Source organism: Olea europaea, chromosome 17, assembly GCF_002742605.1.
Source record: "Olea europaea var. sylvestris chromosome 17, O_europaea_v1, whole genome shotgun sequence".
In the NCBI taxonomy this organism is placed as follows: Eukaryota; Viridiplantae; Streptophyta; class Magnoliopsida; order Lamiales; family Oleaceae; genus Olea; species Olea europaea.
Window position 1 is genome coordinate 680,166 of NC_036253.1, and position 27,184 is coordinate 707,349.

At 35.8% G+C, this 27,184-nt stretch overlaps 3 protein-coding genes across 5 annotated transcripts; 2 read left to right on the forward strand and 1 right to left on the reverse strand.

Moving 5' to 3' along the window:
* Positions 1 to 1,843: 1,843 nt before the first annotated feature.
* On the forward strand, positions 1,844 to 19,331 carry LOC111365863 (protein PHOTOPERIOD-INDEPENDENT EARLY FLOWERING 1). Its single transcript, XM_022986370.1, has 24 exons — positions 1,844 to 2,182; positions 4,496 to 4,588; positions 5,341 to 5,421; positions 5,521 to 5,628; positions 5,746 to 5,826; positions 5,924 to 6,012; positions 6,187 to 6,332; positions 6,418 to 6,479; positions 7,171 to 7,306; positions 7,878 to 8,054; positions 8,136 to 8,209; positions 8,297 to 8,431; positions 9,451 to 9,501; positions 9,821 to 9,889; positions 10,047 to 10,109; positions 10,193 to 10,910; positions 11,051 to 11,160; positions 11,318 to 11,380; positions 11,440 to 14,530; positions 14,865 to 14,929; positions 15,116 to 15,186; positions 16,214 to 16,985; positions 17,634 to 18,160; positions 18,267 to 19,331. Exons 2-24 carry the CDS (start codon positions 4,529 to 4,531, stop codon positions 18,706 to 18,708), a joined length of 7,191 nt encoding a protein of 2,396 aa, XP_022842138.1. The 5' UTR covers positions 1,844 to 2,182; positions 4,496 to 4,528; the 3' UTR covers positions 18,709 to 19,331.
* Positions 19,332 to 20,086: 755 nt separating this feature from the next.
* Positions 20,087 to 25,298, forward strand: LOC111365934 (zinc finger CCCH domain-containing protein 14-like). Of its 3 annotated transcripts, none has more exons than XM_022986506.1 (4): positions 20,087 to 20,200; positions 20,389 to 20,503; positions 21,084 to 21,144; positions 24,341 to 25,298. In XM_022986506.1, the coding sequence occupies exons 2-4, from the start codon at positions 20,431 to 20,433 to the stop codon at positions 25,086 to 25,088; spliced, it is 882 nt and encodes a 293-aa protein (XP_022842274.1). In that variant the 5' UTR covers positions 20,087 to 20,200; positions 20,389 to 20,430; the 3' UTR covers positions 25,089 to 25,298. The 3 variants fall into 3 exon arrangements, with proteins under 3 accessions (XP_022842274.1, XP_022842273.1, XP_022842272.1); XM_022986505.1 differs by having other exon boundaries at positions 20,131 to 20,248; XM_022986504.1 differs by lacking the exon at positions 20,087 to 20,200 and having other exon boundaries at positions 20,208 to 20,503.
* A 654-nt stretch (positions 25,299 to 25,952) lies between these two features.
* LOC111365755 (late embryogenesis abundant protein 46-like) lies at positions 25,953 to 26,650 on the reverse strand. The gene is made up of 2 exons (XM_022986290.1): positions 26,543 to 26,650; positions 25,953 to 26,454 (listed from the first exon to the last, which is right to left on the reverse strand). The coding sequence occupies exons 1-2, from the start codon at positions 26,627 to 26,629 to the stop codon at positions 26,086 to 26,088; spliced, it is 456 nt and encodes a 151-aa protein (XP_022842058.1). The 5' UTR covers positions 26,630 to 26,650; the 3' UTR covers positions 25,953 to 26,085.
* Between the last annotated feature and the right edge of the window lie 534 nt (positions 26,651 to 27,184).

Consider the following 27,184-nt stretch of genomic DNA (forward strand, 5'->3'; position numbering starts at 1 on the left):
CTATTTAAGACCCGTTTGATTTCCGTTTTTGTAAGAATGAGAATGAAAAATATAATCATTACTGGACCTACACAAGAGATATAAAATCAAATATGATGACTTGATGTGATGGATAACGATCATATTTTTCAATTTTATGGCCAAATAATGGGAATCAAACGAGGGTTTAATTGAACTTTATAGTCATTTGCATAAGTGCGACATTGACATCACTTATTTGAGCATGCAAGTTTCTTTTCATTTAGGTGTTGTCACATTTAAAACTATAAAGATTCGTTTAAGTAGGGTTCATTTTAGGTCCATATGCTTTTAAAACAAAGGACTTGGACAAATTGAGCCCATTCATGTCATTTGCTAATGAATTTTAAGAAATTTTCCAAGCCAAGCTTGCTTTTGTTAGTTAATACTTTAGTAAAAGGACTTCTATGGAACTCACGTGAAAGTTATTCCCATTGCAAGTGGTGGCTCGATTCGACATTTGATCGTCCATTTTGTCTAAATTTGGCTTGAAAAAAGTCTGTATTTGAAATCCTTTTCAGTTCGATGCCAACATTTCTCTGATTATGCTACTTTTTCTTCGTAAACCATTGTCTACATTTTAGTTAATCACTATTCTTCACGTCAGTCATCACACCATACATCCATATTACTTTGGGGCATTTCTTGCTTTTCTACCATTCAACTCGATTTTTGGTGGGATGGTGGTACTAGAACACCATTCTAAATGATACCATGTCATAGGCTAAATGAAAGGTAAAATCATATGACTCATTTGATTGTTCCTCTTATTTAACCCTTGTTTGAGCCCCATTTCGGGGGGAATGTATTTTTGAATAGTGTATTGATTGAAAATGTGTGGTTAAAAAATAAAGAAAAATTTTGAATTTATGTGTAATATTATTTTATTAAAGAATATGTGGTTGAAATAATGTCAAAATACTATTTAAAAATGTATTTTTTTTTTCCAAAAAAGGGCTCAATGACTCGGTTTCACTTAAATTGGTGTTGTAACAACGATAGTGTTACATTGCATTGCTATAATTAAATCTTCTCTCAAAGGGAACGAAAATAAATCTAAAGAAGGTGTTAAAAAAAAATAAAAATCAAGGGGAATTCAATATTAAATTTCATTACAATCTATTATTCGTGACCTCAAAAATTGATGAACACACTAAAATCTTGTATGGAAATCGTTTATAAATAATTTAAGTTATCAATAAAAAAAAAAAGTCTTGAATATTTGAGGAATAGATGCAAATGATTTCATCGATTATAGACAAGCGAATACGAGCTTAGATTATACACTCATAAAACGAGAATTAGAAACTTTTTGGCAAAAGTGAATCTTACTATTAAAAAACAAAAAGAAGAATTTTCAAAATTCCTTTATGATGTGCATTGTCATAATTCGACTAAATCTTTCTATTATTTCTTAATTAATTTAAAGGGATTTTAATTATTTTTAGAATGTCTCAAATTCATTCCTTTTTAAACTAACCAAATTGACTCTAATAAGATGTAGAGATAGTACACGGGTCTAAGCTCATGTCTAATAATAAGAATACACGTTTAGTCGTTAGTCGAACATTAAAGTTAATTCTAGAATTGAGAACAAGTTTGATAAAAATAAGCATGGCTTCTAATATAAAAAAAAAAATAGCTAAAGCAGAAAAAGTAGGCATTAGACTCGACTACACTTTTGGAGACTACGCAGCTTCTTTATAATTACCATTAATTGACAAATAAATCATACCCGTTAATCGCATCCATCCTTCAATCACGGCCGTTAGATCAAATACCCATTCATTCATAAACCTATCGTCCTTCATCCCCGCAGTAACAGTAAAGTCTCTCGCTCTTCAATCCATTGGCTTTCTCAAGAAAAGTCCCAAAAATAAATTTTGTCAATTAATTTTATATATTACATACATTTTAGTATATCGATATACGTAACATACATATATATATATATATTTTATTTTCCGGATCTGAGACTCGTCGGAACCCATCGGCGCTTAAACCCGAATTTTCTCTCTAAACAACCCTAACACATACACATCTCCACCGAGTCATTTTTCCTTCTCTCTGTAGAAGTTCAGATCTTTCTGATTTCTTTATCTGTTGTTGAGAAGCGAAAGTTGGAATTTTTTTCATTTCTTGAAAATCGAAGAGATTTTAGCTGGTGAGTTTGAGAATTTACTTCTGCATGTCAAAATAATTTTTGTATTGTATTTACTGTATGCTCGTGCATGTGAAAACGTGTTTCTTGGTTAGAGTTTAGCCTTTAGTTGTTTTTCTTGTTGGAAAAATTTCGTTTTGTGAAGTTTTCTGCTTTATTTTGTTGCTTGTGTGTAGAATTTGTATCTTGTTACTGGAAAATTAAGCCGGGACAAGAACTAACTATGTGTGACATTTTTTGCATTTAACTTGAACGGGTAGTTTGTATTTAATTTTCTGAGGTACGGATTTATGTTCTTTATTTGAAGTAGAGTAATCTTTGTCCTGTATTTTATGCAACTAATGGTAAAGTTTCCTTCACCATATAACTGGGATTGGGTGATGTCACAAATTTCTTGATTTTTTCTATTTTAATTTATTGTTTGCTTGTTGTTATTGCTTTTCTATTTGGAGCAATTTTGTCCTCGATAAACTTGTTTACATTTCTAGTGAAGAAATTATTGAACTATACAAGGTGAGGGAATGGAACGGGGGCATTTAAGTTGCACTGACTCTGTTGCATTTTCCCTCCCAAGAAATTCCCTGCCATATTAACTTGTCACTTTGTAAGGTTATTTAAACAGGAGAGGTTTAAAGGCCTGGGGCCTTTTGCAACCATTAGGTCAGTTTTTGTAGAGACGAGCAAATGAAGAAAGACACTTCACGAGGAGGGCAGGTGTGGCATAGAGAGAGAGAGAGAGAGAGAGAGAATCTATGGTAGTAACACGATCAAATTCCTGCTAATAGTTAGGTTTTGTGTATGAATGGCAATTCTATTTAGAGCAGCGATTTATGTTGAAAGCCATTCTTAACGAAGTTGGTTTATGAAATTTCCTGTATTTCTCTGGAGATGGTGATTTCAATCTGATGGAAAAGCTAAACATGACGTCAAAGGTTCCCAGGTGTGGCAAATTGGAGTGTGTCATGGAACTTTGGGACCTACATTGAAATTATTTTGATATCCAGACTGTTAGTCATGGGATTATGAGCCAATAGCCTTAGGCAACTGCTCCTTGCCATTGATGGAAGGATATAACATATAATACAAGCAATCTTCTGGGGAGGCCTGTTGGATCACTTAATTTGTTTACAAAATTACTTGTTCTAGATCAAGGTATGAGTAAGCACACTTTAAATCTTTGAAAGACAATGAGTGCAAAGCCTTGCCCATGAATCAAAATTACTGAAAGTTTAAAATTGGTTTTGTGCTTATAAAGATCTCCATATCTTGGATTATGATTTGGGTAAATGATGGGATGGTTGAAGTATTTCAGGATGTATGACTTTATGTTTAGGGGAGAGCTGTCATGGGATATTGTTAAGACATAATATCTTCGGAGTGTAAAGAGATGGGATGTGTCATGGGGTTAAATGGAAATAAAGCATTTGCCATGGTTTAGAACAACTCTAGAATGTGATGTATCAGTATATGTGGAATGAAGGAGTTTGCCTTGCTATTAAATTGAAAGCATCATAACAGACGTGTTGGATTGGCGATGTGCACGTCTAGATTTACTATAGTTGTGTAAAATATTGTGCTTGAATTTGTGACTCTCTTTTACACAGAGTTATAAAACATATTTCAATTAGATACAATGTATTTTTTTTTGCTGTAATTCGGTTGGCACTCCTAATGTCTGGGTGCCTTGGCTCCTTCTCAATTTCAGCGTTTTGAGGACTGCATTAAATTTTTTGTTTCTTTGATCTCTAATGCCTCTAACAAACTTTGCAGTGAAATAATTCTATCAATTTAGCTTGGTGTAGTTCACCTTGACATCTGCTGTGGGTTTGACTACTTGTGAAGTTGTAAAGCTATATGTCTTTTTCTTTTACATGGATTCCACCCTGTTGGTGCACCATTGATGAAATTTCTTCACATAGGAAAATAAGCATGAATAAACATACTTAATTTGTACCCATATATGGTAAACCATAACCAAGTCAGAGGTGGTAAAGTACAAATAATTGCCTGCCCTGAACTAAAGAAAAACGGGAACTTGACCTAACCCAAGATCTGAATGTCGTGCTTCTTTTATTCTTATGAAGTTTTTCATTTGTGTTTCAAAGATATGCTGGAATTAATATTTGTAACAATTGGCTTGTCCTTTACTGTTTGGGTTGGTGCTTGTGTTGGACAATCCATTTTGAGCCATTTTATGGTTTGCACACTTTCACGTTGCCACATCATACTGCAGTCTTTATGTTGATACATTTTCTGTGATATGTAGAGTGAACTAACACGCAATTTTCATTATTGGCGTTTGTTTTTTTCTTCAAGCTCTAAGTATGAGATAGGCATCTTGGTGCAGTTATGGCCTCCAAAGGTCCACGGTCAAAGCTTGATCATGAAACACGGGCTAGGCGGCAAAAGGTAAATATATTTAACTCTTTTTTTTATGTTTATATTTCAAATATTTTTGTATGTGAATGTGGGAATGTTTTTATACGAGAATGTAGCTATCCTTTACAAATTACATTAAACTTTAACCATAATTATACTTCCTGGAGCCAAAGTAACTCTAAATTTATTTGATGTTTTCACTACTCAGATCTACCTCGTGGATTCATGCCTTTTTAAGTACATTAAGGGAAAATATAACTCTTGAATTTGAGAGCAATAAATGGAATCCTGATGTTTGGATTACCCAAGATCCAGTTGTGTGTTTCTTTCTTTTTTAATCCTTTTATACCATAACTTACTCTTCATTAACTTAAGCAATATGGCCTAAACTATTGCTGAATTATAGATTTCCACACAAAGGAGGAGATCTAATTGTAGGATTGGAATATTTGCAAATCCTTGAATTAGTGTCCAACCAAATTTAGTATTTGGATTCTAACTTTAAATTCAAAATCATATCCATAAAATTGTGTAACAGAAATCATCCTTAGACATTGTTTTTATCAGCTCATATAGTTGCGAGTTTGTACATATGGGATTCCATCTCAAATCAGGATATTCATCATGAGAGGAATTTTAATCTTGTCTGGGATCAACAGTAGCCTTCGAAGAAAACAGATTGGATCAGGGCAATAGAACATGCTGACATTGATACTTCACAGTTCTGGGATATGCTGGACTGATGTATTAATATAAGTTATGCTATAATTTTATTACTCTAGGCACTAGAAGCTCCCAAAGAACCTCAACGTCCTAAAGCACACTGGGATCATGTTCTGGAAGAGATGGTTTGGTTATCAAAGGTAATGAAATTAAATTCCTTTCATTTGGTCCATTGCATGATAATATGTGGTTTTATAATTTATTTTTTTGGGGTTTTTTAACAAATGTGTTACTACCAGGACTTTGAATCAGAGAGAAAATGGAAACTTGCTCAAGCAAAGAAAGTTGCAATAAGGGCCAGCAAGGGCATGCTGGATCAGGCCACAAGGGGAGAGAAGCGAGTGAAGGTTTAGATTTAGTTGTCATCCCAAAAAAAAGATACATACGTGTAAGCTATACAAGAACAGATAATTATTTTCACATTTTACTGATGGTTGTGCTTGTTTTCCTAATTCTTTGATCAGGAAGAGGAACAGCGGTTGAGAAAGGTGGCGGTCAATATTTCTAAAGACGTAAAAAAGTTTTGGACAAAAATAGAGAAGCTGGCAAGTCATTTAAGATAATTGCTTTTAATCATTATCCGAGTCTGTTGTGTCCACTACCTTCTCAGAAGCAAAAAAAAATCCTGTGTGTTTGTTGCAGGTCCTGTACAAGCATCAGCTAGAGCTTGATGAAAAGAAGAAAAAAGCACTTGATAAGCAGCTGGAGTTTCTTCTAGGGCAAACTGAAAGGTAAACTGTCTGTTCTCTGGAATCTTTTTTCATGTAGTTATTGTACGTAGAGAACAATTAATAGTACTGGCATTCCACATGATGTTATTGTGGTTATCCATAACATAATTAACTTTACATTCTTTCTTTATATCTTTTTGAAAATAACATTCTTTATTTTCGCTATTTTACTAGGTACTCAACGATGCTGGCAGAGAACCTTGTAAACTCACCAACTCCTCGCAAATCAGTTGACTCGTATTCTGCTCAAAAGCAGTTGAGTATTCAATGGAAAGGAGGAGGTGACGATATTAATAATCAGACAGCTAATTCAGTGACTGGTAGGGAAATGGTGAATTTGTTCCATTTGGTTATTTACTGTTTCTGCAATTTTGGATGTTTCCTCATTTGAACTGACAATGCTAGGATCTCAATCAAAGTCTCCTGATGTTGATGAAGACTATGATGTGCATTCTGATGATGAATCAGTAAGCCTCCTTGATTTATGCCTTTGCAAATTTTGTTAAAATGTTTATGCTTTGGAAAGTATGATAGGTCTAAGATAATTTGCAGCTGATACCTTGCATTTATAATACTAAAAATTAGGTCTGTACTTTGTTCTTTTTGCACTCTTACTCGAATGGCTGTTAATTTGGTTCTGTTAGTTTCTCTTTTTCCTTACTGTTTTATTTTGAAGTGTCTACATATTGCAAGCAATCTTGTGAATTTTAGCACTCATTCCATTAAACTTTAATAGTTCAAGGCAGGTCTAGCATTTAATCTTCCTAGGCTCATTGCTGGTAATTTTGTTTGTGCTTATTGTTGCTGTAATTTTGAGGTATCAACTTACTTGGGTGTACATAATTTGTTTCAAATGCAAGGCTAATACTTTTGTGCTTAACGACTTCTTATGAGTAATATAAGATTGAGTCCAATGGTCTGGGCTCACTCGCTGCTGGTGATACACAATGCTGATGCTTGTATGCTGAAAGCATCTATTGTGATAATGAAATTTCATAGGCTTCTTTAATACTTAAAATTTGTGCTTGGATATGTTGAAAATCCAGCCTAGGAAATGTTTGTGTGGTGAAAAAATTTGTGAAATATATTACTTTAGCATTTTAACTTTGTGCTTACAAAGTATCAAACAATCACCATATATTGATGATCCTGCTTTAGGAAGATGATGAGCATACTATTGAAGAAGACGAGGCTCTTATAAGTAAAGAAGAGAGAGAAGAAGAACTTGCCGTTTTGCAAACTGAAATTGATCTACCTCTTGAGGAGCTACTTAAACGCTATGCTGCAGAGGAAGGTACGTCATAAGTTACTCACTATATCTAAACCCCTATTGAATTGCAAATAACATTTTCATTTCATATCTATGTAGATATCAAATTGAAAAGCTGTATTTTGACGACCTCAAATGTATCCTGCTTCCTTTCTAGTCTAGTGTTAAAAACTTGTTCATAGGCATCTTAGAAGAACTATTATTATTATTATTATTATTATTTTTAATGTACATGATTACTGTATCCAAAGACTTGAATCTAGATTCATCAAAATTTCACTTCACTGTGAACTGGTTCTTTTAACCCTAAGGCATATCGTAGTTAGACCCAATGGTACTACCTTCGTGAGTGCTTGTTTGGTAATGATTTTAAGTGCTTATAAGTTGGTCAGATTCATTAGGACCAACTAATTGTATCTACTTTTTTAACTAAACATTCATTAGAACCCATTTCTTGTAAGCACTTGAAAGCTTAGCAAAGCAAGCAGTGATTATGGTGATATACTCGTTTCTTCTTTAGTTTCCATAATGAGCAGTTTACACACCATTCTATTAGTTGTTTTCTGATTATTTTAATTGGTATAAATGTTGGCAGTTATCGAGGAAAGTAGCCCACAGTATATTGTACCTCGAGCGATTGAGGTAAAGGAAGATAATTCCGACTTACCTGGATCAAATGAGGCTAGACAAGAGAATGGTGTGTTACCTGAAGCTACCGAGGCAAGAGAAGTCGAACACTCGCCTGAAGCAACCGAAGCAAGAGATGGTAATCGTGAGTGTCTGCAGCAGTTTTTTTTATCTGTATTTTTCTTAACTATCAAATTTGCTCTAGCATGTATTCTATCTTGTGCAGGAAAAAAGGAAGATATTGTATCTGTATGTAAGCGTGACAGAGGCAGCCCACCTGCAATACCTGGTCGTCGTTGTGTAAGTTGTATGTGTTTTAGATATTGTCTCAAGTTATAGAGCACATCTGATGCTCAATATAATATTTCTTTTGTTTGATTAATGCAGGTTGAAAGTAATGGCAGTTTAGCTGTTTCCAATATTCATTTTTCGGAAGTCAAGATAGGCAAAATCAGAAATCAACCAAAGAAATTTCATAATTCAAAGAAAAAGAACTTGTCAGATGACTTGAATGATGAACAAGTAAGAATGTGTATTTCAAACTTCTAAGAATAATTTCAGGAATATTCTATGTTCATCATTTCTCTTGTTGAACTGGCTTTATTAACTAAATAAATTCCTAGCAGGCATCCTGTGTCCAATAGATATGCATTGTCCAGTGTTATATGTTATTAACCTCAAAGATAATGGTCTTACAAGAATAGTTTTAGACTTGTTTATGTACCATTCTTGCATGCAAAAGGTAAGTGGACTAGATTTTGATTCCTTGATACTTTGGCAGTGGAAGGCTTCTAATGGATGTCTACAAATGATTTTAATATTTTCTAAATTTTCTATTGTTTAGTCACTTAGTGGAGTGTCTTTAAGATTTTAGTACTTTGCAGAATCTTTGGTACAATTTCTGTCTAGGTTATAGGTCAAAGTACTATTGCATTTTGTTGATCTGTAGTTTGCAATATAAAAGAGGAAGTGAGGGGATATATTATGCAATATTTGAATTTTACATTAAGGGAAATAATTGATCTTCCCAAAATAATAATTAAATATATAAAAACTGAACTTAGGGGATAAGCTTGTATGGCTTAGACTATTCTGTTTTGCGATTTCATTTTGAGAGAGATTAGAATGGGACTAATTTGGATTGGTACGAAGAAATAAATGCATTTGTATGCACGTGAACATATGCTGGGCCCTGGCCCTTCGTCCACGCTCTTGAATAAACTGATCAAGTAGCTTTTTTGCAAGTATTTGACGATTAGTGCACTAGTTACATGCAGCCATAAATTTCTGGTTCCTGTTAGTAAATTTGTTTATTTGCGTTTTCTTAGTTCGTGGCTTTGATCATTCCTACTAATCAACTCAAAATTTAATCTGCTTATGCTTGCCAAGCTATTCATTACCCTGAAACTTCTAAATAGCCTTTGTAGTGCAGGAATAAATTAAAATTCGTTTATTCTTTTTAGCCATTTGTAGTGGCTACTTTCTCTTTATTCAGAGGCTACTAAATGATAAATTTTGATAATATACTTTTTTCATTGTAGGATGATGATGATTATGTTCTTTCCACTGGAGAAGAAAGGGATTTTGATATGGTAATAAATTCAGAGGGTATTCCTCTACATTTTTTTGGGGGTATTGCAGTGCCTTAAAAATTATATGTAATACTTCTGTTCTTTTTGCTGCTATACTGCTGGCTATATAAGAAGTCGCAGAGAGCAGAATGTTCTATGGTTTTTATAATGTTTTCCAAAATCTTATATATTGTTTACTCAAAACCTTGAGGGGCGAGATGGAATGTCTTTGTTTCTTAGTTATAGTGTAAATTTGGTGGAGTATATTGATATGTTGACTTGCCTTAGCACGTGCTGAAAATTTCAATGGCTTATTTCAACGCATTACTTTGATGTTCAGGATGATGAAACAACCCTGTTAGAGGAGGAGGAAATAGCAAAGGCAGAATCAAATGACACCGTGGATGAGGTAAAATCATGCATTTCTAGCTTTTCTTTTCTTAAATACTACCTCCTAGTTTGAAGTTTTATTTCCTCCAAAGATTAATCTGAATTTTTACTTCCAATGACATTTGCACATGCACAAATTAAGGTTCATATGATAATTGAAAGCTACTGTTTTCCAGATTGCACTGCTGCAAAGGGAAAGTGAAATTCCTATACATGAGCTGCTTGCGAGGTATAAAAAGGTATGTTGTAGATTGCTTTTATATTGTCCGTTCTGGGTTCAAATCCCATTTTCATCCAGTTATTGTATGAATGCTCTTCTCAGGAAAGTTGCACCGATGAAGATGTGGATGTTGATTCTGAATCTTCATGTGCTTCTGCTTCTGAGGAATCCTTTGCTTCACCAGCACTGATGAACTCTGAATGTAAGCAGCCTGGTGATCAATCGAATGAATTTCAGCCCAACACGTGCTGCCATGCAGAAGATGGAATTGAGTATATTGGGAAATCTAGAGATGATAAACAGAGTGAAAATATAATTGCTGATGCAGCTGCTGTTGCCAGGTCAGCGCAACCAACTGGAAACACATTCTCAACAACAAAAGTGCGGACTAAGTTCCCTTTTCTTCTCAAGTATCCTCTCCGTGAATATCAACATATTGGCTTGGATTGGCTGGTGACAATGTATGAGAAGAGACTTAATGGGATTCTTGCTGATGAAATGGGTTTAGGAAAAACCATCATGACAATTGCTTTGCTTGCTCATTTAGCTTGTGAGAAAGGAATATGGGGCCCCCATCTGATTGTTGTCCCAACCAGTGTCATGCTCAACTGGGAAACCGAGTTTCTTAAATGGTGTCCTGCTTTTAAAATATTGACCTATTTTGGAAGTGCAAAAGAGCGAAAGATAAAGAGGCAAGGGTGGTTAAAACCCAATTCTTTTCATGTTTGCATAACGACTTACAGGCTTGTGATTCAGGATTCAAAAGTTTTCAAGAGGAAGAAGTGGAAGTACNAAGTCGCAGAGAGCAGAATGTTCTATGGTTTTTATAATGTTTTCCAAAATCTTATATATTGTTTACTCAAAACCTTGAGGGGCAAGATGGAATGTCTTTGTTTCTTAGTTATAGTGTAAATTTGGTGGAGTATATTGATATGTTGACTTGCCTTAGCATGTGCTGAAAATTTCAATGGCTTATTTCAACGCATTACTTTGATGTTCAGGATGATGAAACAACCCTGTTAGAGGAGGAGGAAATAGCAAAGGCAGAATCAAATGACACCGTGGATGAGGTAAAATCATGCATTTCTAGCTTTTCTTTTCTTAAATACTACCTCCTAGTTTGAAGTTTTATTTCCTCCAAAGATTAATCTGAATTTTTACTTCCAATGACATTTGCACATGCACAAATTAAGGTTCATATGATAATTGAAAGCTACTGTTTTCCAGATTGCACTGCTGCAAAGGGAAAGTGAAATTCCTATACATGAGCTGCTTGCGAGGTATAAAAAGGTATGTTGTAGATTGCTTTTATATTGTCCGTTCTGGGTTCAAATCCCATTTTCATCCAGTTATTGTATGAATGCTCTTCTCAGGAAAGTTGCACCGATGAAGATGTGGATGTTGATTCTGAATCTTCACGTGCTTCTGCTTCTGAGGAATCCTTTGCTTCACCAGCACTGATGAACTCTGAATGTAAGCAGCCTGGTGATCAATCGAATGAATTTCAGCCCAACACGTGCTGCCATGCAGAAGATGGAATTGAGTATATTGGGAAATCTAGAGATGATAAACAGAGTGAAAATATAATTGCTGATGCAGCTGCTGTTGCCAGGTCAGCGCAACCAACTGGAAACACATTCTCAACAACAAAAGTGCGGACTAAGTTCCCTTTTCTTCTCAAGTATCCTCTCCGTGAATATCAACATATTGGCTTGGATTGGCTGGTGACAATGTATGAGAAGAGACTTAATGGGATTCTTGCTGATGAAATGGGTTTAGGAAAAACCATCATGACAATTGCTTTGCTTGCTCATTTAGCTTGTGAGAAAGGAATATGGGGCCCCCATCTGATTGTTGTCCCAACCAGTGTCATGCTCAACTGGGAAACCGAGTTTCTTAAATGGTGTCCTGCTTTTAAAATATTGACCTATTTTGGAAGTGCAAAAGAGCGAAAGATAAAGAGGCAAGGGTGGTTAAAACCCAATTCTTTTCATGTTTGCATAACGACTTACAGGCTTGTGATTCAGGATTCAAAAGTTTTCAAGAGGAAGAAGTGGAAGTACCTGATTCTGGATGAAGCTCATCTAATAAAAAATTGGAAGTCACAAAGATGGCAAACACTCCTTAATTTTAACTCGAAAAGGCGTATTCTTTTAACTGGTACACCTCTACAGAATGATCTCATGGAACTTTGGTCTCTTATGCATTTCTTGATGCCGCATATTTTCCAGTCTCACCAAGAATTTAAGGATTGGTTCAGTAATCCTATATCTGGAATGGTTGAGGGACAAGAAAAGGTAAACAAAGAAGTAGTTGACAGGCTACATAATGTCCTCCGCCCTTTTTTACTCCGTCGATTGAAAAGAGACGTTGAGAAGCAGCTTCCTATGAAACACGAACATGTCATCTATTGTAGACTCTCAAAGAGGCAGCGTAACCTTTACGAAGACTTCATTGCTAGCTCAGAGACACAAGCTACACTAGCAAGTTCCAATTTTTTTGGAATGATAAGTGTTATCATGCAGCTTCGTAAAGTCTGCAATCATCCTGATTTATTTGAAGGCCGTCCAATCGTTAGTTCTTTTGATATGAGTGGCATTGACATGCAACTGAGTTCTGCTGTTTGCTCAATGCTCACGCACGGTCCATTTTCAACTGTTGACCTTATTGGTATGGGATTTGTCTTCACACATCTGGATTTCTGCATGACATCTTGGGAGAGTGAAGAAATTCAAGCTATTGCTACACCATCAAGTTTAATTGAGCATCGTGCTAGTCTAATTAATTTGGGAGTACAATCTTCTGGTTTCAAGCATAAGAAAAAACCACACACGACCAACATTTTTGAAGAGATCCAAAAGGCACTTTTTGACGAAAGATTGAGAGAAGCCAAGGAATGGGCAGGATCTGTTACATGGTGGAATTCTTTGAGGTGCAAGAAAAAACCCATGTATTCAACCAGTTTAAGAGAGCTTGTCACGGTGAAGCATCCTGTCAATAGGATTCAGCATCTGAAATGTAATCCTCTGTCTAACAAATACTCTTCTAAGCTTGCCGACATTGTGCTGTCACCAGTTGAAAGATTTGAAAAAATGGTTGATCAAGTTGAAAGTTTTATGTTTGCAATTCCTGCTGCACGTGCCCCGTCCCCTGTTTGCTGGTGCAGCAATGGTGGAGAGAATGTGTTTATTCACCAAACATACAAGGACCGATGCACTGAAGTTTTGTCTCCACTTCTATTCCCTGTTCGCCCTGCTATTGTGAGAAGGCAAGTCTATTTTCCTGATAGGAGACTTATCCAGTTCGACTGTGGTAAGTTGCAGGAGCTTTCAGTTCTGCTTAGGCGTTTGAAATCTGAAGGTCACCGGGCACTTATATTCACCCAGATGACAAAGATGCTCGATATTTTGGAGGCTTTCATAAATTTGTATGGTTACACTTACATGCGTCTAGATGGTTCCACTCAGCCAGAAGAAAGGCAAACATTAATGCAGCGGTTTAATACAAACCAAAAAATATTTCTTTTCATTTTGTCAACACGTAGTGGAGGTGTTGGCATTAACCTAGTTGGTGCAGATACTGTCATTTTCTATGATAGTGACTGGAATCCAGCCATGGATCAACAGGCACAAGATCGGTGCCATAGGATAGGGCAAACACGTGAAGTTCACATCTATCGGTTGATCAGCGAGAGTACCATTGAAGAAAATATCTTGAAGAAAGCGAATCAAAAGCGTGCTCTTGATGATTTGGTCATACAGAGCGGAAGTTATAACACTGAATTTTTCAAAAAACTGGATCCCATGGACTTGTTTTCAGGCCACCAAACAATTTCCACTAAGAATATGCAAAAAGAGAAAATTTCCCAAGATGTTGGTGACATTACTCTATCTAGTGTGGATTTGGAGGCTGCTTTGAAAAATGCCGAAGATGAGGCTGACTACATGGCATTGAAGAAAGTTGAACAAGAAGAGGCTGTGGACAATCAAGAATTTACTGAGGAAGCCATTGCGAAGTTGGAAGATGATGAGCTGGTTAATGAAGACGATATGAAGCCTGATGAGCCTGCTGACCATGGTTTATTAAATAATACATCGGATGAAGGTGCTGCAGCGTTAAATGGAAGTGATGCTATTGAGGAAAGAGCACTCACTTTTGCTGGTAGAGAAGATGATATTGATATGTTGGCAGATGTCAAACAGATGGCTGCAGCTGCAGCTGCTGCAGGACAAGAAATCACATCCCTCGAGAATCAACTGCGTCCCATTGATCGATATGCCATGCGTTTTCTCGAGTTGTGGGACCCCATTATAGACAAGACTGCAGTAGAATCCAACATTCATTTTCAGGAAGCAGAATGGGAGCTGGATCGCATTGAGAAGTTAAAAGAGGATATGGAAGCAGAGATAGATGATGATGAAGAACCTTTTGTGTACGAAAGTATGTATTATCTTTCTTTAATTTCTTCAAATGTATATGTCTTTAGCTCTTGTAAATAACACATCTTGTTTAACTACAGTTATCGCCATCTGAGCAAGTAAATTATTTTGACTTTCGGTTATTTACTGTCATTGCATTATATATATATATATATATATGTATGTTCCTGTTATAACATTTAACGTCTTTTTTGTGGAGTTCAAACTTGGATGGTTATTTGCATAATTATTGTAATTGGGCATGCTATGTGTATGTCATATATCTGTTTACGTATCAGGAAGAACTGAACATGCTATGAGGCTTTGTGTTAATTGTAAGAATTTTCTGCTATCAGGATGGGATGCTGATTTTGCAACTGAGGTATACAGGCAACAAATTGAGGCGCTGGCTCAACATCAGGTCTGTGACACTAGCTTTATTTTATTCTAATTAAAAAGGAAGAAATGAAGTGCGCTACTCCCTTTCGTTAAACTTTGTAGCTTCGTTTCTATTGGCCCACAAGTAGAAAAGAGAATGTCTCCTTCACCTCTAAATGTGTAATTATATAATTTGCTGATGTGATTTCATTTTGATAATGTTTGATAGTTGAAGGAAGAGCTAGAATGTGAAGCCCAAGAGAATGATGCTTTGGAATGTGGAAATTCTGATTCTTTAAGGTCAGTGAGCATCATAAAAGCTAAAATTATGTTGGTTATTGAGTTGTTCAAAGACATATCTGTTCTATCCCTTGTTCTACCATGAAATAGCTTCTTTCTTATATTTAGTCTAGTTGACCGTGCACCTTCTAGAGGCTGAAATTCAAAGAATGCTTTGATTTATGTAAAATTTTACCCCCGACGTCTCAAAATAATTATGTAAATCTAGTAGTTTGAGACCAGCAAAATATGATGGTTTAATTCATATTTGAGGCCCTATGAAGCTTGAATTTTATTAATATCTGATATGACTAACGTTTTCATATATAGTTATCCTTTACATGGGTTGCTGCCACTTGGTGAAGCACTAAGAATAATTACTTGCTACAAGATAAACATCGTCTTATCCCCACAGATTTGATTTTCTATATAATTTTACCTCTTAAATTTACTCTCTCTCTCTAGCTCTACATTATTGCCATCTTTAAATATTTTATAAAATAACTTCGATCAAGTAAATCACATTTCCTGCTAGGATATTAAGAATTTATAAATTGAAATTAGTTTCCGAATCACAACTTTGCTCACTGTACTATCGGACAACTTGTTTGTCTGATTGTAAAATATTTCTCTCTTGATTTCTAGCCCTACAATTGGTGTCAAATGCCAGTTCTTTTTGTGGCTGTTGGAAATAATTGCTGCATGGGTATGTATAAATACAGCAACATAGAATTGCATCCTGACATTGCTTCTTTGGCCTGAACAGTAGTATTATAATATAGGAATAAAATGCTGAGGCGCTTGGACTTGCTTATTGAATGTAACTAATGTTTTTCTGCTAAATCATCGTATCAAAGTTTGCCAGTGCAGCAATGGTTGCTTGTAATGGTACCATAATATGATGCAACATGCTATAAGATGGGTTGTATAGTTCTTACTGAATGCAGATATATGTTGTCTTGGAATATAATAATTTCTCTTAACAGTTATGATTCTAATAATTTTTCCTACTTCTGTGGTAGATTATAACTTCTTTTTGTAAAAACAGGAATGATGTGTCTATGGTTCAGAAATCCAAGTCCAAGAAGAAAACTAAAAAGGCTAAGTTCAAATCTTTAAAGAAAGGAGCTCTAGCTTCTAATACAGAAGTTGTGAAAGAAAAGTCATTGATAGAACCAATGTCCATAGATGATGAAATCATAGATGATGAGATGATCCCCTCCTCAGATACTGATTTCCCATACCCAGCTGGGGAGAAGAAACGTAAACCAGCATCAGATGATGATGAACGGAAGAGTACAAGAAAGTCCAAAAAATTGAAGAAGGCTTCTGATGTATCCCCTATTATCCATTCCAAATATCCTGGCAAGCAGCAGAATGGTCCTAAAGACTTGCAGCTATTTGAAAATGGAGTTGATGTTGAATCCAAGCCAACAAGCAAGAGCAGGATGGGTGGGAAACTTACAATTTCTTTCATGCCTCAGAAAAGGGTTTTCACAATAAAACCAGAGAAGTTAAAAAAGAAAGGGAACACTTGGTCTAAAGATTGTTTCCCTTCACCTGATTTTTGGTCGTCGCATGAAGATGCTACATTATGTGCTGTGGTTCATGAGTATGGCCCAAATTGGAGTATAGCCAGTGAAATCTTGTATGGAATGACTGCTGGTGGGTCTTACAGGGGAAGATTTCGTCATCCAGTCCATTGTTGCGAGAGGTTTAGGGAACTCATTCAAAAATATGTTTTGTCTGGCACTGACGTTCCATATAATGACAAAGCGGGCAATACTGGATCTGGGAAGGCTCTTCTGAAAGTAACTGAGGTATGTTATCTAGAAACAACTTTTTCCTCTCAATATTGAAGACAAAAACAAACAAAATAAATGAAAGGGATAAGAAGATATAAGGAATGGAAATATAATGTCTTGGACATCATGGTGCAGTGCATCTTTGCTGTAGAAGAGTTTTAAATAATGATTTTCAACTTCTCATGGTTATGTTGCGGTCTTGTGGCATAATTTATAAATAGCTACAAATGTCTGCATATCTAAGGTGTAGTAAATGCATTAATGAAAACATGCAGGATTGAAACATGTAGGGGTTGAACCCCAAGAGTTGTTAATTATACAGAGTTGCTGAATAAAACCTTTCAGATACACGATCACCAGGTTATCTATTTTTTCTTGCTATCTTTAGCTTACCGTTACCATGTAGGTAATTTTTCCCACCAGCTGTTTGGGGATGATTTTTGAATAATAATACATTAACTTCTTGGGTTCTATGAGGAAAACCCTTTGAGATGTGATCAACAATACATCTGAGTATTACTCTCCAATCCTTCGGACGTATATATTGTTCTTTTCTTTTTCTTTTTAATTATATATGCCTGATTGTTGTTTTCTTGTCTTTTCTTCTCTCTCTCTCTCTTTCTTTTTCCCCCCCTAAGATATAAGCATATTTTGTCATGTTAGGACAACATTGGGATGTTGCTTGGCCTTGCTTCTGAAATTCCTGATCACGAATCACTTGTTCAAAAGCATTTTTTTGCCTTGCTTTCTTCTGCCTGGAGGGTTTCATCCAGCCATAGAAGCAAACTCAGTACCTTACTTTCCCAAAATGGATTCTATTCTTCTGGCCAGTTGTTAGCTTCTACAGTTGAGCACATATCACAGAAATCGTTGAGGAAACCACTGGAAAAGATGAAATTGACTAATCTGCAACAGTGTGGCAAGTTAGTAGAAGCTGCTCTTAAAAGTGATTACATCACACAAAATGCTGATGGAGCCTTCGTTGTTCCCCCAAGGGAGGAGCCATTGGTGGCAAAAGAGCAGTTGGATATTACCCTTGAACTTCAAGGAGAAAGGGACGAGGCAATGCCCCTGCCCTCTGTCATAAGACTTTCTATAAATGGCACTGACCTTTCCCCATCTTTTAAGGGGTATGCAGGCGAAGATCATCATTTCAAATCTTCCCAGCATATGGTTGAAAACAGATTCAGGTAATGGCCACTTGCTGGAATTTTGATTAGACATTATATTTAACTTGTTCATTGCCATGTTATCTGAATATGAGTTGTGAAAAATTCCTTCTCTCTTTATTCTCAGGGCTGTGGCAGGAACTTGTGTTGGAAGTTCTGTAGGGTGGGGATCAGTGGCTTTTCCCACAGGTGATGCCAGATCTGCTGCTCAAACGAAATTACAGTATTTGGGGAAACACAAGCACCCTGTTTCTGATTCAACCAAGCCTTCTAAAACGAAACTGAGAAAAACTGCTGTAGATGCTACTGATGTGCACCAGATAACTGTTGGTCCGGTATTGCAACCAATGGCAAAGCCATCTGCTGACTTTGATGTGTGGCATGGTGGTATGTCCTCCTGCATGCCAGTAGTCGAATCACCTTATTTTGACAATACTTGTGTGTTTGACTTGGATGAAGTGGCTCCAACCCTGGACAGTTTAGGGATGGTTCCATTCGACTTTGGACCTAATCTAATATCTGGAATAGATGATTGGTCGACCGTGCCTGAATTTGCAGATATTGGGTAGCAGACTAGCAGTGGATATAAAAACACGAACCGACTTAGGGTTCAGGTTGGGAGTAGCCTTAAATTACGGACGGCACCATCTCATTGCAGGAGGATTCCCGGTCGATGAAAGCATTTCTTACAGAAGCACAGGGGGTCTTAATGTGCTATCGGGGAACGGTTGCACAGGAGATTTAACTGGGTACTGATCAATGGCCTATACTTGGGATTTCGAAGGTGGATCCAAGCTGATGTCTGAGGGAGATACACAGCATCTATCGCACATATGACATGTTTGTTATGCTGATTGGACAGTACCAGATAAGATTAAGAAAAAACTAGTTAAAAGGTGCAATACTGTCCAATACTATGTACAAACATGTCAATAGAGTTCTAGAGTAGGTTTTCATTTAAGTGGTCTCTGTGTTACATAATTTTTTTGTAGGACGAAACAGCCCCCCCTCCTTTTCTCCCTTCCCGGTCGGGTGGGTGGTGGAGATGTTTTAGTAAATTCGATGATTTATGCAGGCACAAGAAATAGCAATTATTCAAAGGGTTAACCATTTATTAGGTGTTCTTTTTACTTATCAAGAATCGCCATTCTCATAATGAGATGATCTATACAAATCGAGTAGAGTGGATGTAGTCGGATTTTTATGTCGATTAGAATGTATTTATAATCCTTCCTCTAGAGGTAAAGCTACGGTTGATGGATGAAACATTTATATAATGCTTGAAGCAAATTATCAAGTCACGTTTGATAATCTTTAAATTAATGTTTCTTTAAATTTATTTTTAACTGCATATTTTCACAATGCAATACGTTGCACGTAATTCAAAATTTATTTTTTTTGAAAAATCACTATTTTAGAACTCCCCCCCCCCCCCCGCCCCCCCTTTTTCCCCCCCCCCCCCTTTGCCCCCCTTTTTCCCCCCCCCTCTCTTCAAAATTCAATTTAATGGTTGTTGAGCACGGCTAAGTTTACAAAGTGGGGGAATGGATTACAAATAAATGTCAATATTGCAGAAATGAAAGTTAAGAATTAGAATGATAAAAATTGAACGATAATCTAGAAGTGTATTCACTTTACAAAATGAGTGCTTGTTTGGTAGATATTTTGTTAATTGATTTTTTTGATCATTAGAGATAAAGTAGGTCTTACTTATGAAAGAAGAATTCAAAAATAAAAGTTGGAATAGTGAAATAATGATCAAAAAATTGATGTTAATTGGATTAAAATTTCCACCAAGCATGCTCTAAGTGTCATAAGCAATTTTTTTTACCTGACCAAAAAAATTGTGGGCCTCTAGTTAATGGGCCAGGGCCCAAGTATTAACCCGATCAGTGCACGTGACATTTCCTTGATTTCGTGAAAGTTGGAATCATAGCACGTGAATGACGGAATGACCTTCGTTTTCCTCTCGCAAGCGGAACCCAAAAACCATAAACCAAATTTAAATTTTCAATTTCCAAATCCGGATGCCCGTAAAAAATATAAATAAATACATCTACGGTATGTATAATTATCTTTCTTCACGAAAACCCTAGAACGAGAGTTAGGGTAGGGTTTTGCCTTGTGTAATTATTTCTTGTTTTTTCATAGTTCTCTTTTCTTTAGCCAAAGTTTCAAATTTTTTATAGCTCTAAGGGTTTTAGCTTTTTCCGCTATTTCGTGTTAAATTCGAAATTTCTTTTGCTTAGGATTTTTTGTGTGGTTCGAAGTCGATCTGTGTACTGAGAGATATGGACACTCGCAAGAGAGGTAGAGGCGAAGCAACTTTTAATGCCAATGGCGGTTTCAAGAAATCTAAGCCAGGTTTTCTTAATGTTTCACTTTTTCTTTTTAAATTTACTTAAGAATTTCATTTTTTTGTTGAATAGATATAGGTTTATTATGAGGCCTCCCTCTATTTGTTGCTGTGGAATTCTTTTCGTGGGACAGAAAAAAGTAATCATGTTTTGTTCTTTTTATACGATATTTTGAACAAATGATAGATTAAAAATATTGAACTGCCATCATAAATTATGGACACAAAAATCAAGATACCGCGAGCTTGCGAAAAGAATAATGTAAATTTTTGGAAATGGAAATTCATTAAATTTCGTTTTCAATGCTATATGTTGAGTAATGGGAAAAAACACTGAAACAATGTCTTCAATAGGTAATCTCTTAAATGATGTTAACAGGCTGTTAATTTTTGTAATAAAAGATATCTTCACACATATCAACCATTAGAACATTTGCATAATCTTAATTTTTGATTGCATTTATTAGAGTTTGGATATTAATTGTTTCAATTATACTTGGTTTGAAGGTGAAATTTAATTTTTAAGCATTAATGGTAATAGTTGAAGGAAAATCTGACTGGGAAAAAGTAATTAATGTTTTGTAACAGAAATGGACTCCTTATCAAGTGGTATAGGAAGCAAATCAAAGCCATGCACGAAGTTTTTCAGGTTCAAATCTTTACCTACCTAATGCGAATAATCTGAAATTGAACATTTTGGCAGTTGTTAGTATTCAGAAGTTCTAATTATAGTAATGTTCTACCATTGTCATGAGGAAACACACTATATGATTTTAATTGTGAAGTGTGAATTTCACATGATCTATGGAATTGTCTATCATTTTTAGGTGGTTTGGGTTCTGTAATTTCACACAATATATGAAATTGTAAATTATTTTTAACAAGAGTCAACTGTTTCTTATAATTTATAATGATATACATTTTCAGAAGCCTTAACATGGTCGGAGGAGTAAGATAAGTAGTTCTACAAACATTTTGACAGCCTTCTAATTCTATGCCTTATGTGCAATAAACACTAGCGCCTTTCCATTTGATGTTAAATGAATGCAATTACTACTCGTCCATATCAATATGATGTTTTTGAAGTCCTATAATTTACCAAAATTGACATTTTATAGTTCCTTTTATGTATTGTCAAACATTTTGAAGCAGAGACAAGTGAATTGTTTCTTAATTATTTACGATGATATACATGTTTGGAAGACTTAACGTGCTTGGAGGAGTAAGATAACTACTTGTACAAACATTTCAATAGCACTGTAGTTCTCTGTTTTATAAGCAATTAAACACTATAGTGCCAGCTATTCCCTTTTGATTTTAAATGAACAAGGGTGCTTGGAGGAGTAAGATAACTACTTGTACAAACATTTCAATAGCACTTTCGTTCTCTGTTTATAATCAATTACACACTACAGTACCGGCTATGCCCTTTTGATTTTAAATGAATGAAGTCCTATAATATATACCAAAATCAACACTGTATAACTGCTTTTTTAATATTACAAAACAGAACAGGGCAATGTGTGCCATAGAAAATTAAGCTTGAAATTTTTATCTTACTAATTGATATTGGGAATGAAAAATTCTGTAGCAATCTTGCATGGTCAGAATACAATTTATCGCTTTGCAGTTTTAAGTCACAAAACTTTGATTTTAGATTGGAACTCAGTATATACGGATTAATTCATTTCTTGGGGGCAAGGATCTAGGGTTAATGCCAATCAATAAATTGGAACAACTTCCAGAGCTGTATGCATTCTATGAACAGAAAGCAACCAACAGGATCATTCAATACAACGGAATGAACACTGAGAAGGATCTTCGGCGGATCTCTCTTGTTCTTGTTTAGTCCCCTTCATTTCGTTTTCTATTTCTACAATTCGATCCTCTTATCTAGATTTCTCGAATTGAGAAATCCATGAATCGGGATCCTGATACATATGGATGTACCAAAAAATCCGCTGTTTCTAATGGAATAGGTAACAAAGCCACCCAAAAAGTTAAACTGGTGCTTGTTGACTTAGCAAAGATTTTTTATTTTATTTTATTATTATTATTATTTTTTCAAAGCTTTTCACTACCCGTTGTATTCAAAAATTGTCCAAGCGGTTTCCTTGTGCTGCTTCTTATAGGCATTTATTAAGTGCCATTGAACCCCATGCTTTGATGTATGCCTTGTGTGAGGCAGTTATAAAGAGTCTCAAAGATTATGCGTTGTTAGCCAGTTGTGAAGGGTTATGTCGGGAGTTACTCTGGTGCCCACATCGAGGCTAGTTAGTGTGCTCCTAAGGTCTGTCTTCTCCAGGCTTTCTTCTTCAACCTCGACTTTTTAGATAGGATTTTCAGAATGGAATGCTATTAGGTTTTTGAGCCTTTTCAAATGCCACCAACCTTCAAACTTAAAATATAAGATTTGAGATTAGTGAAGAGGAAAGTGAAGAGTCAAGCATATGTTAGTCTTACAAATAAAGTGTGATAAACTTCAAATTGAAGTTGCAGCCTTTTTCAACATTTCTTGTTCACCTCTATGTTTTTATTTTAATTTTTCTTTGGGATTTCTTTTTTCTTGAATGTCAAAAGACTTTCATAAATAGCTTGTAACTTGTTTCATTTGTTTGACTTTTTGTTCTGGTTGTGGTTAGTGGTCTAGTGATTCGATAACTGCTTTGTGAACGTATTATTTGCTATTTTGATGCGTACATTTTATTTACATTTGCAAATTAGAATTTTATTTTCTTGAAATGCTATATTGTAGATTATTAGATAATTTATGGTTTATTATGGCTGTAGCTTTTCCCCCCCAGATTTTATCTTTTTTATTTTTAGGTGGTCTTGCTATTTCTTTTTTCCTTAGGAGGCAGAGCGACTTGATTCCTGATTTAGCCTTTTCAAACCCTTCTACTGCTTTGTTGCTAGATTTCAAGTTAGATTTCTATTTCAATTTAGGAGTTCTAATAAAATGTTTTGAATGATGGATATAATGAGCTTTAAGAACTTCCACCATTGGAGAAGAAAAATTAGTGTTGGAAGGGAAATACGTTCAGACCAAACTACGAAGATAAGAATCTAATGTCCTAAATTTCCCATAGTTTTTGGATGGAGGTGATGGATAAGAATTTACAATATAAATGATGTAAATAGTGGTAAGAAACCTAGGTGAAAGGTATATTTTAGTTATGCCCGTGCCATTGATGTTGATTGGCTTGCATATTATGCTCTTTATAGAGTGTTAATCTAGTTCAATTGCCTAGTATCTGATCCAGGCTAGGTCCTAGAAAAAAATATTTTCTTCCACCTTTAATTTTTTTATTATGAATGAAGATTTTCAAACTTCATCTTTCTTTTCCTACTTTTTATTTTTGCGATTTTTTTCCTTTTCTCATCCCTCTAATATTAAAGTAAATCTTTCATGTATCATCAAAGTTGTCTTGAAATTATTCTGATCCATAAGCAAAAAAACTACTTTTACCTGAAGTAATTTAACTGAATGATGGTCCTTCAATCAAAATCCACTAGTCTGAGAGGAAAAAAGAAACGATCAAATTCTAAGGTGAAGCAATCTAGTTATTAACTTGATTGACCTCATCAAAAGTTTCTCCAAAGTTTGTAGCTACATTTTGTTTTCAATATAATATTCATTTAATTCCCCCTTTATCTAGTTGCTTCTCCTTACCCATTGGGACTCAAATCTTAATGTATTTTTGTATCTGGCAGCCCCTTGCTTGTGATTATTCACACATTAAACTCTCTGGTTCTTGTTTGTTACATCATATATTACCTTTTAAAGACGTTCATAATGGTATATTTTTAATCTAATTACGATGTATCTCTTATTCTTCTTGTAGCACTGCCGGGTGTCCATTTGGTGAGAGTTGCCACTTCCTTCACTATGTTCCTGGTGGTTATAATGCTGTTGCCCAGATGATGAACCTGGCACCTGCTCCAGCTAGGACAACAGGACCTCAGACTATGTCGAACGGGTCTGCTTCAACTGCTGTTAAAACTAAAATTTGCAACAAATTCAACACTGCAGAAGGCTGCAAATTTGGGGACAAATGCCACTTTGCTCATGGAGAGTGGGAACTCGGCAAGCCTATTGCACCATCTCAGGAAGATCTTCGCGCAGTCGGACCTACACCCAGCCGATTTGGTGGCAGAACGGATCCACCCGTGCCTTCAGGTAGTTTTGGGGCCTCGGCCACTGCCAAAATTAGCTTGGATGCTTCCCTTGCCGGCGCTATTATTGGGAAGGGGGGAGTGAACTCTAAGCAGATTTGTAGGCAAACGGGAGCCAAGTTAGCTATTAGAGATCACGAGACGGATACAAATCTTAGGAACATAGAGCTTGAGGGTACATTTGAGCAAATTAAGGAAGCAAGTGCAATGGTAAGAGACCTGATTAGTAGCATAGGCTTTGCCGGTGGTCCTGCCAAACCAGCTGGAGGCCCGGCGAAACAGACTGGAGGTCCTGCCGCCCCTAGGAGCAACTACAAGACCAAGATTTGTGAGAATTTTTCTAAAGGGTCCTGCACGTTTGGTGATAGGTGCCACTTTGCACATGGGGAAGCTGAGTTGCGCCAACCTGGGGCATGAATAGGTAATTTCGAATGCTCTTGCACATGTTGTTTGACTTTGGATTTTTAGCCATGGATACAAGATAATGGCGTAATGAGATTATTGTAGGATTCCTAGGCATCTGGTTAATACATTTCAGACATTTGTAGAAATTGCAGTTTTCCTCCCTTGTATCAGATGATTTTCGGTTTGTTGATCCATTTTGGTTGCAGTATTTATTTAGCTGTACTTATGCTCGTATTTTTCAATTAAAAAACTTAGGGGAAAAAAATGGGACTAGCTTAACTAGGCATTATCATTCCAAATTTTGGTTCTGAATAGAACAGGACACGAATCGGAACCAGAATTTTTTTTTTTTATTATGGTGCCATAAGTACTTGTGAAATCGAACGGTCTGGTATGGTTTGATTTGATTTTTGTTCATTAAATCAATATTTTTAAATAATAAAGTACGACGTTTAATTACCGAAAGTTAATATATTGCATTCAATAAAAATGAAAAGTTCATCTTTCTAATAAAAATTAATCATCAAATTAACATATAAATATTATTAATTAAAAAATAAATTGGGTTAGAGCTGGTTCTTAATTTTGGGTACTAGATTTGAAATTGCTTTGTGCCGATTGATTTTCGTTTGGTTCGAGAGGTGAGGTTTCACAGAATTCCACCAGATCAGATACAATGGGTGGGGGGTGGGTGAAATTTTTTGACAATATTTTAATTACACGAGGTTCATTCCATATGTCTAATCTGGAAAACTTCCGATTCTGTACATATAAAATAAATGTTTTTTGTTTGTCTCTTTGGTATGTTTTCTCCTCAATTTTTTTTTTTTACTTCGATATTCTTAATGTGAAAATAGTTTTCTGTAGATGTTCTACTTTCCAAAGCTCTACTGCTATATTTTATTAATTCAGAAAAATACATAATAACAAAGATCTACTGCAACAAACACCTAATGAACACACAAATTTATAGCCACTACAGCATAAAATTTCGACACATTTTTCTTGGCTAACCATTATAAGCACCACCAGTGCCGTATCCTTTATTGGTTCCGGCACCGACCTTGGTGTTATGCGCCGTGGTTGGCCTCCCAGTTCCCGTGGCAGTGCCAATAGGATGGGACTTAATAGTACCCTCGATAACCTGTCCCGTGGGCTGTCCAGTACCATGTCCCGGCAGTGCCGACATCTGGTGTCCCCCGGTGGCCTGTCCCTTCTCCCCTGTCGTTGAATAGGAGTGGCCTTGCGCCGCCTGCTTTGCGGGGGCGTTCTGCTCACGAACCTCCTGCTTGTGAAGCTCAGCTTGGTTGATTTTTTCTTCTTTTTTCTCAGTGGCCATCTCTTTCTCAGTTGGATTGTTAGCTTTCATTCTCTCCATCTACATAATTGCATCAAATAACATTGTCCGATTTCAATACATAGGAATGAACAAATCGTCTTATCGAATCAATCGTGTTAACAAATACCTTTTCTTGCACGGCAGCCTTGGTTTTCTCCATGCCAGACTTGGCCGACGCAGCAACATTAGCAGCAGTTTCCTTAATAGATTGCATTTTCACCGTTCTTTTCTTAGAAACCAGATTTTAATGAATAAACGGCAAGCAGGTGTGACAAATATATATTGTGTACGAAAATCCCTGATTTGATGACACGTGTACATTTATTCGTGGCATGCATACACGTGTCCAGCAGAAAGAGATACCTGAGAATTTGGATAGAATTTTAAGGCGGGTTTTTAATGGGGAAGCGACATAGTAGCATTTGAACAGCCTACCCCACCAGATTATTAGCATTTTTGGTGATTATAGTTTTTTAAATGAATTTAATTAACTAAAGAAATTTGATATCCGTTCTTTCTATCTATTATTTATGGATAGAGTTGAAGACTTCATGCAAAATTAGTTAGATTTACGCCATTTTGAGTAGCATAGAGTAGAGAACTTTGTTTCATATTGACATCGGATGGTTCGCTATACAACTAAATCTATTTTAGTAAATTTATCATCTAATGACAACCTGTTATCATCTAAATTGATGTTTGATATTAGTGGTGTTGAATAACATCACTCTTAAATGATAAATTCACTTAAATACTTTGTCACATGATT